Below are 13,484 nucleotides of genomic sequence, written 5' to 3'. Positions count from 1 at the left end.
ACATTTCTCGGATGGGTTTGTCTTTGGCAGTATTTCCTCGAGAGTATAAATTTGTGTTACAAATGTTTCCCGCCATCAGTGTTCCAGTTTCGTCTGCAACTTCTCTCGTCATGCGCAGTGCGTCGACATTCATCTTAATGAGTTCATCTTCTTTGCCAATGTGGCGCATTTTCTCACGATTGGCATAATACTGTAAAAGTGATGAGAGTGAAGACGTGTAAGAGGGTAGGTATAGGTAATTTGATTAGGTGTATAACTAACCTTTGTGGCTATTATACTTGAAAACCATCAATAGAAACAAGAATTCCACAACCTCCGCATTTTCTTTGTCAAATAGGCTACATTCACATGCAGTGAATGATATGTTTACATTCTTGGCCGGGCGTTATACAATTATGACGTAAAATTAAAATTTTGAACAGTAAAGATTCTTAATTAAAATGGAGAATTGTTTGATTTTTACCAGGTTTGCCATTATAAAAATCGAAATTTCAGAGGCTAAAACTTTTATTTGATAGCATATTTCAATAACAATAATTGTCAGTTTTGAGACACTTTTACAAGTAGCGTCTAGATCATGGAAATGTCGTGTACTTAAACAATAATATTTGGGTAGGTCATCGTGCTCATTTTTTTTACTATTTTGTAAAATGTAACCAGGAATTGACACTTTGCATACTTTCTCATGATCGTCCTTTTAGGTGCTCTTCAGCGGGCACCATTGGTCCAGCTAGATTTGGATTAAACTCAACTCTACAGATGCATTTAAAATGAATCAATTTAAGAGCTTGCCTAGGAATATGGCTCTTTAAACTGCCGACATTTCTATGACCACTACAGAATATTTATGCGTCGTTGTTAAAACTATATTGTCGAACATCAGCACGCAGAACTGCCCAGTACATAAAGATTTGGCTATATGATAGTTTTTTTTCAGGGGAGGGGGGCATGAAAATTGTTGATCCTAAAGAGGCGTATTGAATATTTTGAGGGTATTGAGGGGGGGTCTGAAAAAATAAGATTTCTATTAGGAACCTTCAAGACCCCATGAATAGTACTTGTTTATGCAGCCATTATAGTTGATCTATCAATAACAAAGCGGTCTGCCAATCAAAAGTTTTAAAAATTAAAAGTTCTTGCAGTTCTTAAAAGGTATGACTATTTAACAAACCAATGTGGTCATTTACAGCGGTCAATCAATCAATCAATCAATCAGCAATCAACCATTCAATCAATTTGTCAAAACACCTGTAAAGCGCCGACGTGAATGAAAATTCCACAGCAATGGCGCAGAAACGTCACTGATTTATGTATTGGCAGAAAGATGGCGCTACTCTTTAATCTGTTGACGTTAAAAGCGAATAATTGCCTTTGAGATGGCCATTATTTCAGATTTACTACGATACCGATTGCACATTTTTAGACCGAGAGCGCCATGAACGGCCTGCTTTGTATCCCGTTGAAGATCGCGAAATTACTTGTATACGAGTAATACTGGATAGCCCCATGAAAATCCATTGATGTACATAAGTCAACTTCCATCATAGTTCTTCAACTTATTCTTATTCTTTCAAATAAACACATTGGGAGCAAAAAGGAACATTGAAATTACTCACCGTACATGCTAACACGACGTCACTTCCGGCATGTACAAACTCCTTATAAGCACTTTTTACGATTTCTAGATTCTCAAGAATGATCTCTGGTACGAAAGGACCAGCTTTTAAATATCCCTTCCTTTCAAATAGATAGATGTAATCCTCAGCAACGATAATATGTTCACCATCCTTCACTCGTTCTTAAAAGCCTAAAACATGGATGATGTTTGCATGAAAATTCATCTGTCATGGTAGCTGATTACTGTCAATTGAACTTTTGATCTCAACAGGCTAAATTTTTAGTCACTGAAATTTTCGGTCGCAGCACTGCAACCTTCGTCAGCGGAATAACCCGATCTCAATGTCGTGAGCTTTCGGACAAGTGACATCAAAATTGTATCACGGACTTTTGGTAATTCATACCTTCCACTGGTTAACACGGATATATATCGCCTCCTTGACACAAAAATTCAGGTGCCGCCAACTAAGCTGTTCGTGCAAAAAGGTGTTCGTTCGACGTTTTTCAGCGGGCGGGCTAATTTCAAAACTAATCAGCGGGCGGGGAGAAAAAATCTATATTTACTGTGGGCGGGGAAGAAATTTCACTATTTTCAGTGGGCGGGGAGAAAATTTTTGACAGTGGGCACCGGAAGATACGTAGAGGGAGGGGAAAGCGGCGTGGTTGATAGAACTTGAGGGGAGATTTAGCGCCTAACTTAGAGGGGAGCAATGTTCCAAGCTATACTGCCAGCTGCTCCAACGGTTTGCGTTGATCTGGGTTGCCTAGTAGGCATCTAGTTGGCAATGGGGAAATTTCAGTAGTGGGGAGAGGGCAGAGGGAGCCTAAAATGTTGTGGGGAGTGGGGAGCGGGCAGACTATAGATACTGGAGGGCAGCGGGCATCAAAATTCAGTTGGAGGGCACATTTTTCGTGTATGCCAGAGGAAGGGCAGTTACGAACAGCTCTACTTTCCCCTCCAAATTTCGGATCAAGGTCAAAAATACGAAAAATCGGTATATCAGACTTCAAAACATGTTTTGTGATGATTTTGCGAAATTCATGAAATTTACCAGTTGGCGGCACCTGAAAATTCAATTTAAAAGTTTGGATATATTATCGCCTCCTGGTTCAAAAGTTCAATTCACAGTGACATGGATGATGATATGGTAGTATACACTTCATCCTCTCTCTTCTCTCCTCTCTCTCTCTCTCTCCTCTCTCTCTCTCTCTCTCTCTCTCTCTCTCTCTCTCTCTCTCTGTTTTCTCTCTCTCATTCAAACACTTTCTTCCTAATGTATTTTTGCCGTCGCTACATACAGAAGGTAATACTTTTCTGATATTCTTAATGTGATGTCTAAGTTAGTCCATGTGTTACATATATATATATATATATATATATATATATATATATATATATACATACATATAATAATAACACAAAATTACTTCAAGTACAAAGTAATGATATCTGTTACTTAAGTTTCATGCATTCTGCAATCATCAGACAGAAGAAGTGAACATATTCGTAGCTTAACACTCTTATATATGTATGATCGGAACGTACCATTCTTTTGTAGGTGGTGTTAAAATTTGATAAATAATATTTGGTTTGGTGGTGACATTTTGAAACCAAAATTTATCAGCATTGATAATGTGCAGCTTTTCTGATATGCAAAGATTACATCGCTTGCTTATGTCAGAGTAACTTGATGCTTTGTCAATAATTGACCATGAAATGTCAAAGACCTGGTTCTTTTGTTTCAAGGACCAGACGTATACTTGGATAACTCGTATAGTGCCGATACCTTTCGTTACGGAACGATTGTATGTGATTAGCAAAGCGCGTCTTGAAGGTGTTATCAGTGCGTCCGATGTAGACCTTCTCCGTGTTGCCCCCCCCCCCCCCGTTGATACCTTGGCCTTGTAAACCACACCTTCGACTTGACAGTTACCCTTCAACGGGCATGTAGACCTGTCCCGGCAATTACAATCAGCTGGTCGATCTTGACGTTGGTTTCCGGTGATTACTCTCGTATTATGTGATTTGATTATACTAGCCATATTCTTCATACAACTGTTACTCACTTTCATTGTGTTTCTATTGAACGTATATATATATATATATATATATATATATATATATATATATATTCTAGTTTATCAATTGGGATTGCTATATTATAAAATTTCTATATGATGCTCCATAACTTCTTGAAGTGTATACCTATTTAGAAAGGTCTCCAAAGAACAGATTGCACGAATAGTACAGGTTCATTTGATTTCAGCAAAATCCAATTCGAACGGAATGAGTTTCTTTTGTGATGCAAGGTCTTGTGGTGTGCTCAGTCAATGTAAATAATCAAACGGTGAACGAAAATTTTACACAGCAATTCATTAGTCGAAAATCAGCAACAACCTACATACGTTATCAGATTTGCTGAGTAAGTAAAATTTATGCGATAACCCACCTTTCACCTTTGGCATCTTGTACCACGTCAGACGTTGTCCCTAAAATGGAAGATGTGTAAGTGAGTATATGCCAAGGCACAAAGTAAGACACAATACGAGTACAACATTACGTTGGACCACAGGGTACAGCAGACAACTTTATTAAGCATTACATCAAGCGATACAATAGTCTAGAATATATGATAACTAAATGTCCTGCATTAAATATTTTATCGTGCAAGCCTTACCTATGTCTTGTGATCATAGAGTTTTCTACCGATCACCGGCGCGGAAGATAATCGCCCTGACTAAATAACTTGTTATAGCAAATGAAGGGACTAGACTGACTAATCAACATATGATTCCTTTGAAATACTGTGCAGAGATTGCAAGGGTAGATCCATGTGTGTGCTTATGGACAATCAAAGCTAAACACTTTCAAAGACTTCAACGATCATGAGCAATAGGTGGACAAAACCTGCCAAGAGTTTTGACAACCTAAAGTCATGATAAAATACTCGGGTGCTAAAATCAGAAGATGAAATTTGGCTACTGGTCCATTTGAAACACTATCTTACAGGATTTTAGGCCATATTTGTCTCGAGCCAAGTCTCTTGACTAGCTAAGTCGCCAGTGATTTGTTTTTCAGTCGGCATACCAGTATAGGATCAAAGGTCCCTCAGCGGTTATCATTTACAAATACATTGGCTACCTATTGCAAATGAACTTCGTAAACTAAGGTCAGAAATGGCCGCTGAAGATGCACGATATCTTGTCTCCCATACGTTTGTACAAAGTTGTGACCGTTTTGGGCTAAAAAACGAACAAAACCGCTGATCTCAGTAAATACTGACACGTGCTTTGTATTCAACATGTCACCAAAGGTTATCGATCTCAAGATGGTATGTAAAACAAGGTCAGACATGGTGAATGGCAGCCTATACAGACCAAATTACAGGGGGCAAAGAGACGCACAATAGAGCACAACCTCGGCTGCACAAGTAAATACCGAAAACGGGGCCGACAGCAACCTTAAAGATATGGTAAAAGTTAAGGTCCGAGTCAGTCACAGGTCACCCATAAAAAGCAAACAGATTAGGTGATTTCAATGCCAGTGTGGGAAACCGTCGTTAGAACATTCGTTGCCGATCGCCGCCCAAGCAAGAGTAGCATATAGTACTTGGCTCTTTTAATATATAATTTCTGCTGCACAGCAGGCCTGTTCGTCTAGCGCCTGGCATTGTGATATTCTCTGCTTCATGAATAATTATCCAGGAAAGGTTTGAAAACAACATTTACAGTTACTGTAAATTCAAATTACAGAATCGGAGGAGTTTGTCTGAGCCAATTTACAAAAACATTCAATGCCAAAATGGAGAGTACTAGTAGTTTCTTAAGTTTTTTTTTAATTCTGTGCGAGCAGATGCCCGGTTCTCAAACAGCCGTGCACTCAAAATCATGGGTCGCATTTCGATCAGTTCTTTCATATTCGCCATTGCTGCAATTCACATCTCGTCTGCATGTTCGGAATATGGCTTTATGAATTCCAGTAGATGAATCAGAGTGGCTCAATAACGGCGAGGTGATAACGCTGAGGTGCAACCCTTGCTTCTATATCGATATATTGGTTATGTATGCAATGTAGGAAGCGTAAATACCTGCCCGGTTTTGCCGGTGTGATGCACATACACTGTCTTGAATAGAAAACTAAACCCCAGCAAAAGGCCGCCCTTCAATGAGCATGCGCCGTTTGAGGCACGTGAGCGTCTCTCTGCAGAATGCAGTAAAAAATTGGCCGACTAGCGGGAAATACAATACTCGTTGAAATAAAGACTGCAAAGTTAAAACAAATACAGTAAAATACTAACCGACCAGCGGGAATTAAAACACTTGCAAAGCAGAGACTAAAATGCGCAGACGTTTCGGGTGCAACCCGTCGTGCTGACTAAAATGCGCAGACGTTTCCGAGTCGGGTGCAACCCTTCGTGCTGACGAAGGGTTGCACCCGAAACTTCTGCGCATTTTAGTCTCTGCTTTGCAAGTGTTTAATTCCCGCTGGTCGGTTAGTATTTTACTTTATTTGTTTTAACTTTGCAGTCTTTATTTCAACGAGTAGGCCTATTGTATTTCCCGCTAGTCGGCCAATTTTTTACTTTATTCATTTACACTTGCTGCAGTTTTATTCCTCTTTTGAGGTTGTTTGTAATTTCTCTGCAGAATGTACGTCAATGGTTGGTGAACTCATCACTTTGTCCTTGTTACCAGATGTCAGGTATTATCAGGGGGCAGTCAACAAAGCTGTTCCGATCGCGAAAAGAGTTTACAAGCGGTTTCTCTGTGGGCTGGCAACTGTTTATGTTATAAGCGTACCTGGTAGTGTTATAAATCAGGATAGGCCTTGGCAAATACATGGAGTATATATAGGGGTCATGCTTTTAAAGCATTTAAGGGGTTACAAGTGGGGAGTGCCATTTCAAAACTTGCTTGACGGGGAGGGTAGCATTGGAAAGAGGGCGTCAAAGTTGGCCGGCGACAGGTTTCTCTAGAGTAGTTCGGAGGGGTTATGTCGCTGGTGGATCGCATGTAACCTGCAAGGAGGTAAGGCTTGGACCAACGACCAAACACGCTGTACCTGGAAATATTTCGTTATTAGAGCGTTACCGTACAATGATATTCGATATATGCACAGTTTGCTTACAGGCTTATGATCCTAACCTTCTTACCGAGAACGGTTTGTAAGAAAGTCTGTTCTACCGTGACATGACGCACTTCAAAAATTGTCTCGAGTCGCATCAAATGATCTTCGACTCTCATACACAGTCTCCATTTATTTACCCAATTTATTAATTTATTATTAATCGCAAACTATGTTTGCAGCGCAATTTAGACATTAAACGAGAGGTGTGTGCTCATTACCTTGACTTTCTTAAAATTTAAATTAAGTCTAGATGAAACGATATATGACAAAGGGGATGACATGACAGGTTGATAGTGAATGCGCCCTCAAACGACGCATCTTTCATTGCACTAAAACTGACACCAAAGTTGATTACGTTGATAAATATTGACATCATTTTAAGATATCTTGATCAAAGTTATGATTCGAAATTTTTGTCATTCTACTCACAAAATATTTTGTGTTTTACCAATTTGTGAAACTATTAATATGAAATGGAAGAATGCATCATGACCTATAAATCACGTGCATCAATGAACTGGTATGGTTTGTTGTTTGTTTTCTGTCTGGTAACAACATACTTCGATATAAATTATAAATAACTTCTGGTTTGGTATACGACTGGAAAGGGAATCTATTTTCGGTTTACCGCTGCAAAGCTCAACTACGGACCTGATAAAGGCACTTGAACGGTTTAATTGCCAAACCAGATATTGAGATCACATGTCTGAGTTCAATGTCAAAGTCACCTTTAACATCCTTCCTCGTGACTGAGCCATCAATCAATTTTAACATATTCCAATGGTTTTCCATACACTTTTGTTTTACCTCGATTTTGGCTGATGTGAAATATTGCGACCTCTTTAACACTTTGAGCGCCAAAGTCAATTTTCATCACAGTTACAAAAATATTATCCAGTCATTTTTTCAGATTTTCCCCAAAATTTTGATCAACAACTGTAGCCAATGAAAGTTTATGCCCATCTGGTCCAAAATTATCTGACAAACAAAGAAAAAAACAGAGAAATTGGTGAAATGTTACACTAAACTTTTAATGGGAAAAATTACGTATACAGCACTCAAAAGGGTTAATATGTTACAGTCTTTCGGGAGAATATATTGTAAGGTGAAGCTGCATTTGGCAAATTGAACAATATATAATTTTATGTATACAAATGTAGGTCTACTGAGAATAAGAACTTTCACATTCATCGAATCAGCGATCCCTCTTCATAGTTACTCTACGCATGCCCAGACTTCCAGTTCTGTCGTATTATTCACTGTATGATGACTGATAAATGAAACTCGGCATTGTTATGCAAATTATGTAAAGTGCAATGTGATACCGGCCGAACCAAATACCACCCTTGTCTCTCAAGTTAGTATGCGCCTCGAAAGTGAAAGACGAACTTTTGCTCAAACTTTCCTCGATGAAAGTTTCAACCGTCATCTTGCCAAATCAAGAATAAAAATTACGGATTATCTTGCAAGGTTTTGGGAAACAAGTTACTCAACATTTACCGATATTTGAAATTCAAAACGGCCGCCATCGCAATGTTAACTCTCTGGGGGAAATATGTTTTTTTCGATTTTCAAGAAAAATACGGCGGTGAAAATATTTCTTACCCCAAGAGCTTTAAAGTAAACCCCAGAAGCCGTAGACCAGAGAAGTATTGGAACAATTTGAGAGTCCAAATATCTGTCCCCAAGGCGCGATCTAACTTAACGTAGCTTGCGGGTAACGCGAAAATTCGTAATGCGCATCGTATCTGCGCACGCGAACGAACGGTCTTTCGCGCGAGCGTTCTTTCCGGAAGTGGTCTTTTTGTCGCGATATAGCTTTCAAATCTGGTTTGTCAAAACAGTTCACACCAAGATAGCAAACTCTGTGTAACAGGCCCGTTTTAAGTGTGACAAATGTGGGATTATTTGCAGTATTTAAGTGAACTAAACTTTATTTAATACCTATTAAAAAAGTTTCGAATATATCAAACTAAACAGGGATCTGTCGCTAGAGGGCGCTTCAGTGTAGCATTTTTTGTATTAAAAATGCCCATATCTTAAAAAATTGTGCGGTGACCCCCATTTTTTTCGTTTGATTCGAAATCTATATATTGTTGGGCTTAATTTACGAGTAGTAAAAAAACGTAGATTTCAGATCATGACATTTGTAATGAAAATATCAATATTTGGCCAAACTTTGCTCTTTTTATAAAAGCACTATTCATAGAAACGTTGCTATATTTTCTGATATTTTCAAAAGTAGATCACAAAACTAATATGTTACAATACGGGGACTTGTGTTGTATAAAATCTGTCAAATTGTTTTTACTTTACTTCAGTTTTATTATTCAATAACACTAGTCAATCGAATAATACAACATTTTACCAATTTCAGCTAAATGTTTTCGCGGGACAACATAGAGGGCGCCATATCTGCAAAATTTGCATGGGGACCATGTTTTTTTATTTACTATTTAACATATCTACCCAAGCTTGACATCTGTACAAAGTTTCAGAAAAATCCTGATTTCATTTTTTCTTACCAGCATGCCACCTTAAGAGTTAAACTAGCATGTTTTCATCACTTTTTTCCACTTCATGGTCCGGGTCATTATTCGAAATAGCTTCTCTTTCAGGTTGACAGCTACAATGGCGGAGCGAGTGCAGCTTGACGCTCCGATTACGAAACGGTGATCCGTCGATCTCTCTTCCGAAAATCGATATACCAAACGTCACCTTGACTTGTTGTCCGTTGCCAAGGCGACAGGAGGACGCGTGGTCATCGTCGAGGCAGAACTTCAGGACGTAGGAGCCGTTCTTCTGATCCTTGCACGATACAGCGACGCATGAATCGGCGATTGGAGATTCAAGGAGTCTGATTTCAATGGGGTCCCCTCCGGTCTTCCGCGGACGCCCGTTGTAATCGTAGGTAGAGATGACAAAAATCCCCTGGGCGGTTTCCTTCATGTGACAAAGGTTAGGCAAAGTTGTGCTGGAGACAATTCCCCCTAACTTAGCGACAGCCTTTCCTACTTCGGCGAGGTTGTTCTCTTTCACGTGCAGATCCATGTGTGCGTTTTCCTCCAAGATGGTGCGCAGAGGGCTGCGCAGTGAAAGATCGTGTAACCTCTCCCGGACTAACTTTTTCACAGCCATCATCTCGGCGCCGCTGCCATGTCGTATCGCCTGCTCCGTAAACTCGCAAACACTTTTGATATTCCCGAGGTGTAATTCAAGTTCATTCTTCTGTGATTTCAGTCTCCCGTATTTCACATCGTACGTGGATCTCAGTTGAGAGCGAATGACCTCTCTCCTCTTGTTCGCTTGAGCGACAAGCTCGTCGAATAGCTTGTCTATTTTCTCATCAACCAACTGCTTTCTCGCCGACAGGCTGTTTATTTCCGTGCCTATTGTCTTTCGAGAGATTTCTAGACCCTTTTCCTGGACCCTGACCTGCCTTACCAAGCGTCGAAGTTCAAGGCGATGCCCTTCGAGCGCGCCCTCCAGATCAACTGGACGGTGGGTTTCTACGTTGCCGCCTCCCGCTGTCGGACGCACGTTCGGGTTGTGGTCGATGATGGTGCATGCGGTACAGATGGGGATCTCACAGACCTCGCAAAAGAACATCATCTCCTGGTTGCTGTGTTTCGAACAGCGCATCTTCCGCTTCATCACGTTGGTGACCCGCCCCGGTTTCTGGAGTTCCTTCAGTGTCCTCACGTCGTGGCTTCGCAAAAACCGCATCGTTCTGTGAGCTAAGTCACAACTCAGACAGAGAAAGTGGCCGCAGTCGTTACACCAGGAGATAGCCGCCTCCCCCGTGCTTTCGCAGCTTTGACAGACGATGTTGGCTGTTTCACCCTCTTGAATTGCGAAGAAATCCCGTAAATTGTTAACCACGAAATTGTTCGGCAGCCCGTCGACTCCCGTCTCCGGCAACAGGTGCTTTTCCCGACAGTAAGGGCAATCGAATTCAGTGCGCTGCCGAACGTAGCCACACAGGCACACTTTACAGAAACTGTGACAGCATGGCAACAGTTTTGGCTCTGTATATTCCTCGTAACATATCTGGCACGTCAGAAACTGCTCGTCGAAATCCTCGCGGCGAAACGCCACCGTACACGCCATTATTGTTGTCGAAACAGCGAAATCTGAATCGCTCACCGCGAAATATGCTGCTATAGCGCTTCGACCGAACAGAACAAAATGGCGGTCAGCATCGATAGGCTGGGTGGTAGTAATTGCATTGAATGATGTCGTTTTTAATATTTAAATATGTATAGCAGTACCCGCAATTTCGCATCGTAACAATTAGGATATGTATGAACAGCTGTTCGTTGAAGAGGTCACCAGCGTCATCCATAGACGAGAGGTTTTTCAGACAATGAACATAGTATAGACCGGGAAGTGCACCACCCTGTTTGTAGAAAATTTCAGCACCCGAACGATTTTAGGCTAACGATATAAACATAATAATAATTTGAAAGATCATATTTATTGCTGCACTCGATCATTTCTATGATAATAAGCCTTTCTATTTATATGTATTGGTTGTCATAACAAAGGAACAATAATTATTCATACATCGATTGAACGCACACGCCCTCTTTGCTTATCTGCTACTATACATATTTTCGAATGAGATTAATATAAAAGGGGATATGAAAATGTCCTCAATATGCTAGATGTTTTACTTATTTAAATTCACTGTTCTTCCCAAATATTGGCACAGCTCATTCATGTCAAACATTGATAGAGGGTTCAAATCGAGCAAATGCATTTGCATATCCGCTGAAGGTCTATTTAAGGTAGAACGCACCGCGGGGACATATATTCGGACTCTCAAACTTTTACAATTCTTTTTTGATCTACCATTTGTGGGGATTCATTTTAAAGCACTTGGTGTAAGAAAACTTTTCACCGTCTTAGTTTTTCGACAATCGAACATTTTATTTTTCTCCGTAGAGTTAACACAGTTATAGCGGCCATTTTGAATCTCAAATATCGGCAAGTATTGGGTAATTTGTCTCTCTAGTGCCAAAATTTGCACATACACCCCTCCCCCTCGAATTTGATTCTTGATTTAGAAAGAGAATGTTTGAAATATTTCTTGAGAAAGGTTTGAGCAAAAGTTTAGGGCTTTCACTTTCTAGGCGCATACTACCTTAAAGTGGCGTGTGTGTGGAATCGTCCCAGATAAAACATAACACTGCATAAAACGCTATAATACTTACTGTATTAGCATGAATTATTGCCTGTATTTTAGCTGAATAGTGCATATACAGGTGAATACAGTTAATAATCCATTGCTTGTATTCAGAAAGCCTCTATTCATGTGGATTCGTGTGAATTTACGTGTATTATTCTATAATACAGGCAACTCATTAATGTGAATTTATCTGTATTATTGCGTTTTCATGCAGTGTAAAATTATGTCTTTTGCATTATTTCGTACACCTTATTGATAATCACACTTTACACTGAGAGTGATCGCTTTACACCAAATTAAAAATCAGTCCATTATTAAAAGCTCTCCCCTGAAAATATTAGTATTAACCCGAGCTGAAGTAGGATAACAGCAATGCGGCTATCATTTTAGCCCGACTGCCAGGTGTTGTATACCTGATTTTAGCTCGCTGCATTTGTGTGAACTTATGAAGCATGCGCAGTGATTGCAATGATATCAAATGTCACTTTGCGTAAACTTTAGCGATAAACAGCTGTCAAACAGTGCTCTTTATTAATAAAAAGATCTTTCGAACCTGATTTGACTTATCAAGCACAACCAAAAGCACCCATTTTGATGGGAGAATAATGAAAAGTTCATTATCATATCCATTGTAGCCCAACGTTACAGAAGCAATTTCAAAAGAAGCAAATTTTTGTACTCGAGAGACAAATTACTCATATTCAACGGTATTGGAAATTCAACTGGCCTCCATACCTGTGCTAACTCTATCGCGGAAAATAAAATTCATGATTTTCACAAGTGTAAACTTTACCTACTTCAAAATTAGCCCAACTAAGTGGGTGGCCAAAATAATATTGTGAACTGAAAGTTTAAAAGCCTGAATATCTATCCCCGAGCTGGGCGCACTCTACTACCTTACCGGCGAAAATTTGAACGAAATGGTAGGAAGAAAGTTCAATGTCGAGCGACAAGTGCGACAAGGGACTGGACGGCTTCCATTGCGACAACGAATACAATCAAGTATTATCGATTTATCTACCGCAGGTAGGTCTCAACATTAGACGCTGGCGTGAACCTTTTACACTAGAGTTAAGATAACATTTTAGCGTGGGTTTTGTCTTCAGCGCGTTAAAACTATAGTGGAGAATTTCCGGTAAAAAAAGTGAAACACAGAACAAAACCATCGGTTCTGACTGTCATGAATATCAATCCAATATATGGCATAATTAGTTTGATCAAATTAATGTACAACTTATTGTCTTTCTGTGTGAAAATGATGATGGGAGATTTGTGAATTAAAATGGCCAGGTGTAAAATCCAGTTGTACACACGGTAAGACAAAGCGAGTCATGACTGGCTACAAGCAAAATATGCATAATGTCGAATGTCCCATGTTTTCAAATGTCACTTTGCACAACAATACAGAACTATAAACAGAAAAGAAGAAAATATGAGGTCTTAATAGCATCACTTCTATTTCTGTATCATGATGCACCTCGCTGCAATTCTAGCTCTCCTCCAATTTTTATGCCAATTGTATATTAACATGCATAATATTTTGTCGGT

At 39.7% G+C, this 13,484-nt stretch overlaps 2 protein-coding genes across 4 annotated transcripts in view; both read right to left on the bottom strand.

Moving 5' to 3' along the window:
• LOC139142490 (S-methylmethionine--homocysteine S-methyltransferase BHMT2-like) overlaps positions 1 to 1,802 on the bottom strand; it is a 5,865-nt gene extending 4,063 nt beyond the window's left edge. For both annotated transcript variants that reach the window (XR_011554407.1, XM_070712433.1), the window contains exons 1-2: positions 1,617 to 1,802; positions 1 to 190 (exon numbers count right to left, since the gene is read on the bottom strand). The exon at positions 1 to 190 is cut by the window's left edge and continues 5 nt beyond it. Coding sequence is in view for 1 of the 2 variants with exons in the window: in XM_070712433.1 (XP_070568534.1) it covers positions 1 to 169 (169 nt within the window). In the remaining variant the exon portion in view is untranslated. The remainder of the gene's footprint in view (positions 191 to 1,616) is intronic.
• A 2,264-nt stretch (positions 1,803 to 4,066) lies between these two features.
• LOC139142489 (tripartite motif-containing protein 2-like) lies at positions 4,067 to 11,209 on the bottom strand. 2 transcript variants are annotated; one of them, XM_070712432.1, is made up of 2 exons: positions 9,271 to 11,001; positions 4,067 to 4,107 (listed from the first exon to the last, which is right to left on the bottom strand). In XM_070712432.1, the coding sequence occupies exon 1, from the start codon at positions 10,853 to 10,855 to the stop codon at positions 9,290 to 9,292; it is 1,566 nt and encodes a 521-aa protein (XP_070568533.1). In that variant the 5' UTR covers positions 10,856 to 11,001; the 3' UTR covers positions 4,067 to 4,107; positions 9,271 to 9,289. The 2 variants fall into 2 exon arrangements, with proteins under 2 accessions (XP_070568533.1, XP_070568532.1); XM_070712431.1 differs by lacking the exon at positions 4,067 to 4,107 and adding an exon at positions 6,870 to 8,445 and having other exon boundaries at positions 9,282 to 11,209.
• Between the last annotated feature and the right edge of the window lie 2,275 nt (positions 11,210 to 13,484).

Source organism: Ptychodera flava, chromosome 10 (genome assembly GCF_041260155.1).
Source record: "Ptychodera flava strain L36383 chromosome 10, AS_Pfla_20210202, whole genome shotgun sequence".
Lineage (NCBI taxonomy): Eukaryota > Metazoa > Hemichordata > Enteropneusta > Ptychoderidae > Ptychodera > Ptychodera flava.
This window is presented reverse-complemented; position numbering and strand designations above follow the sequence as displayed.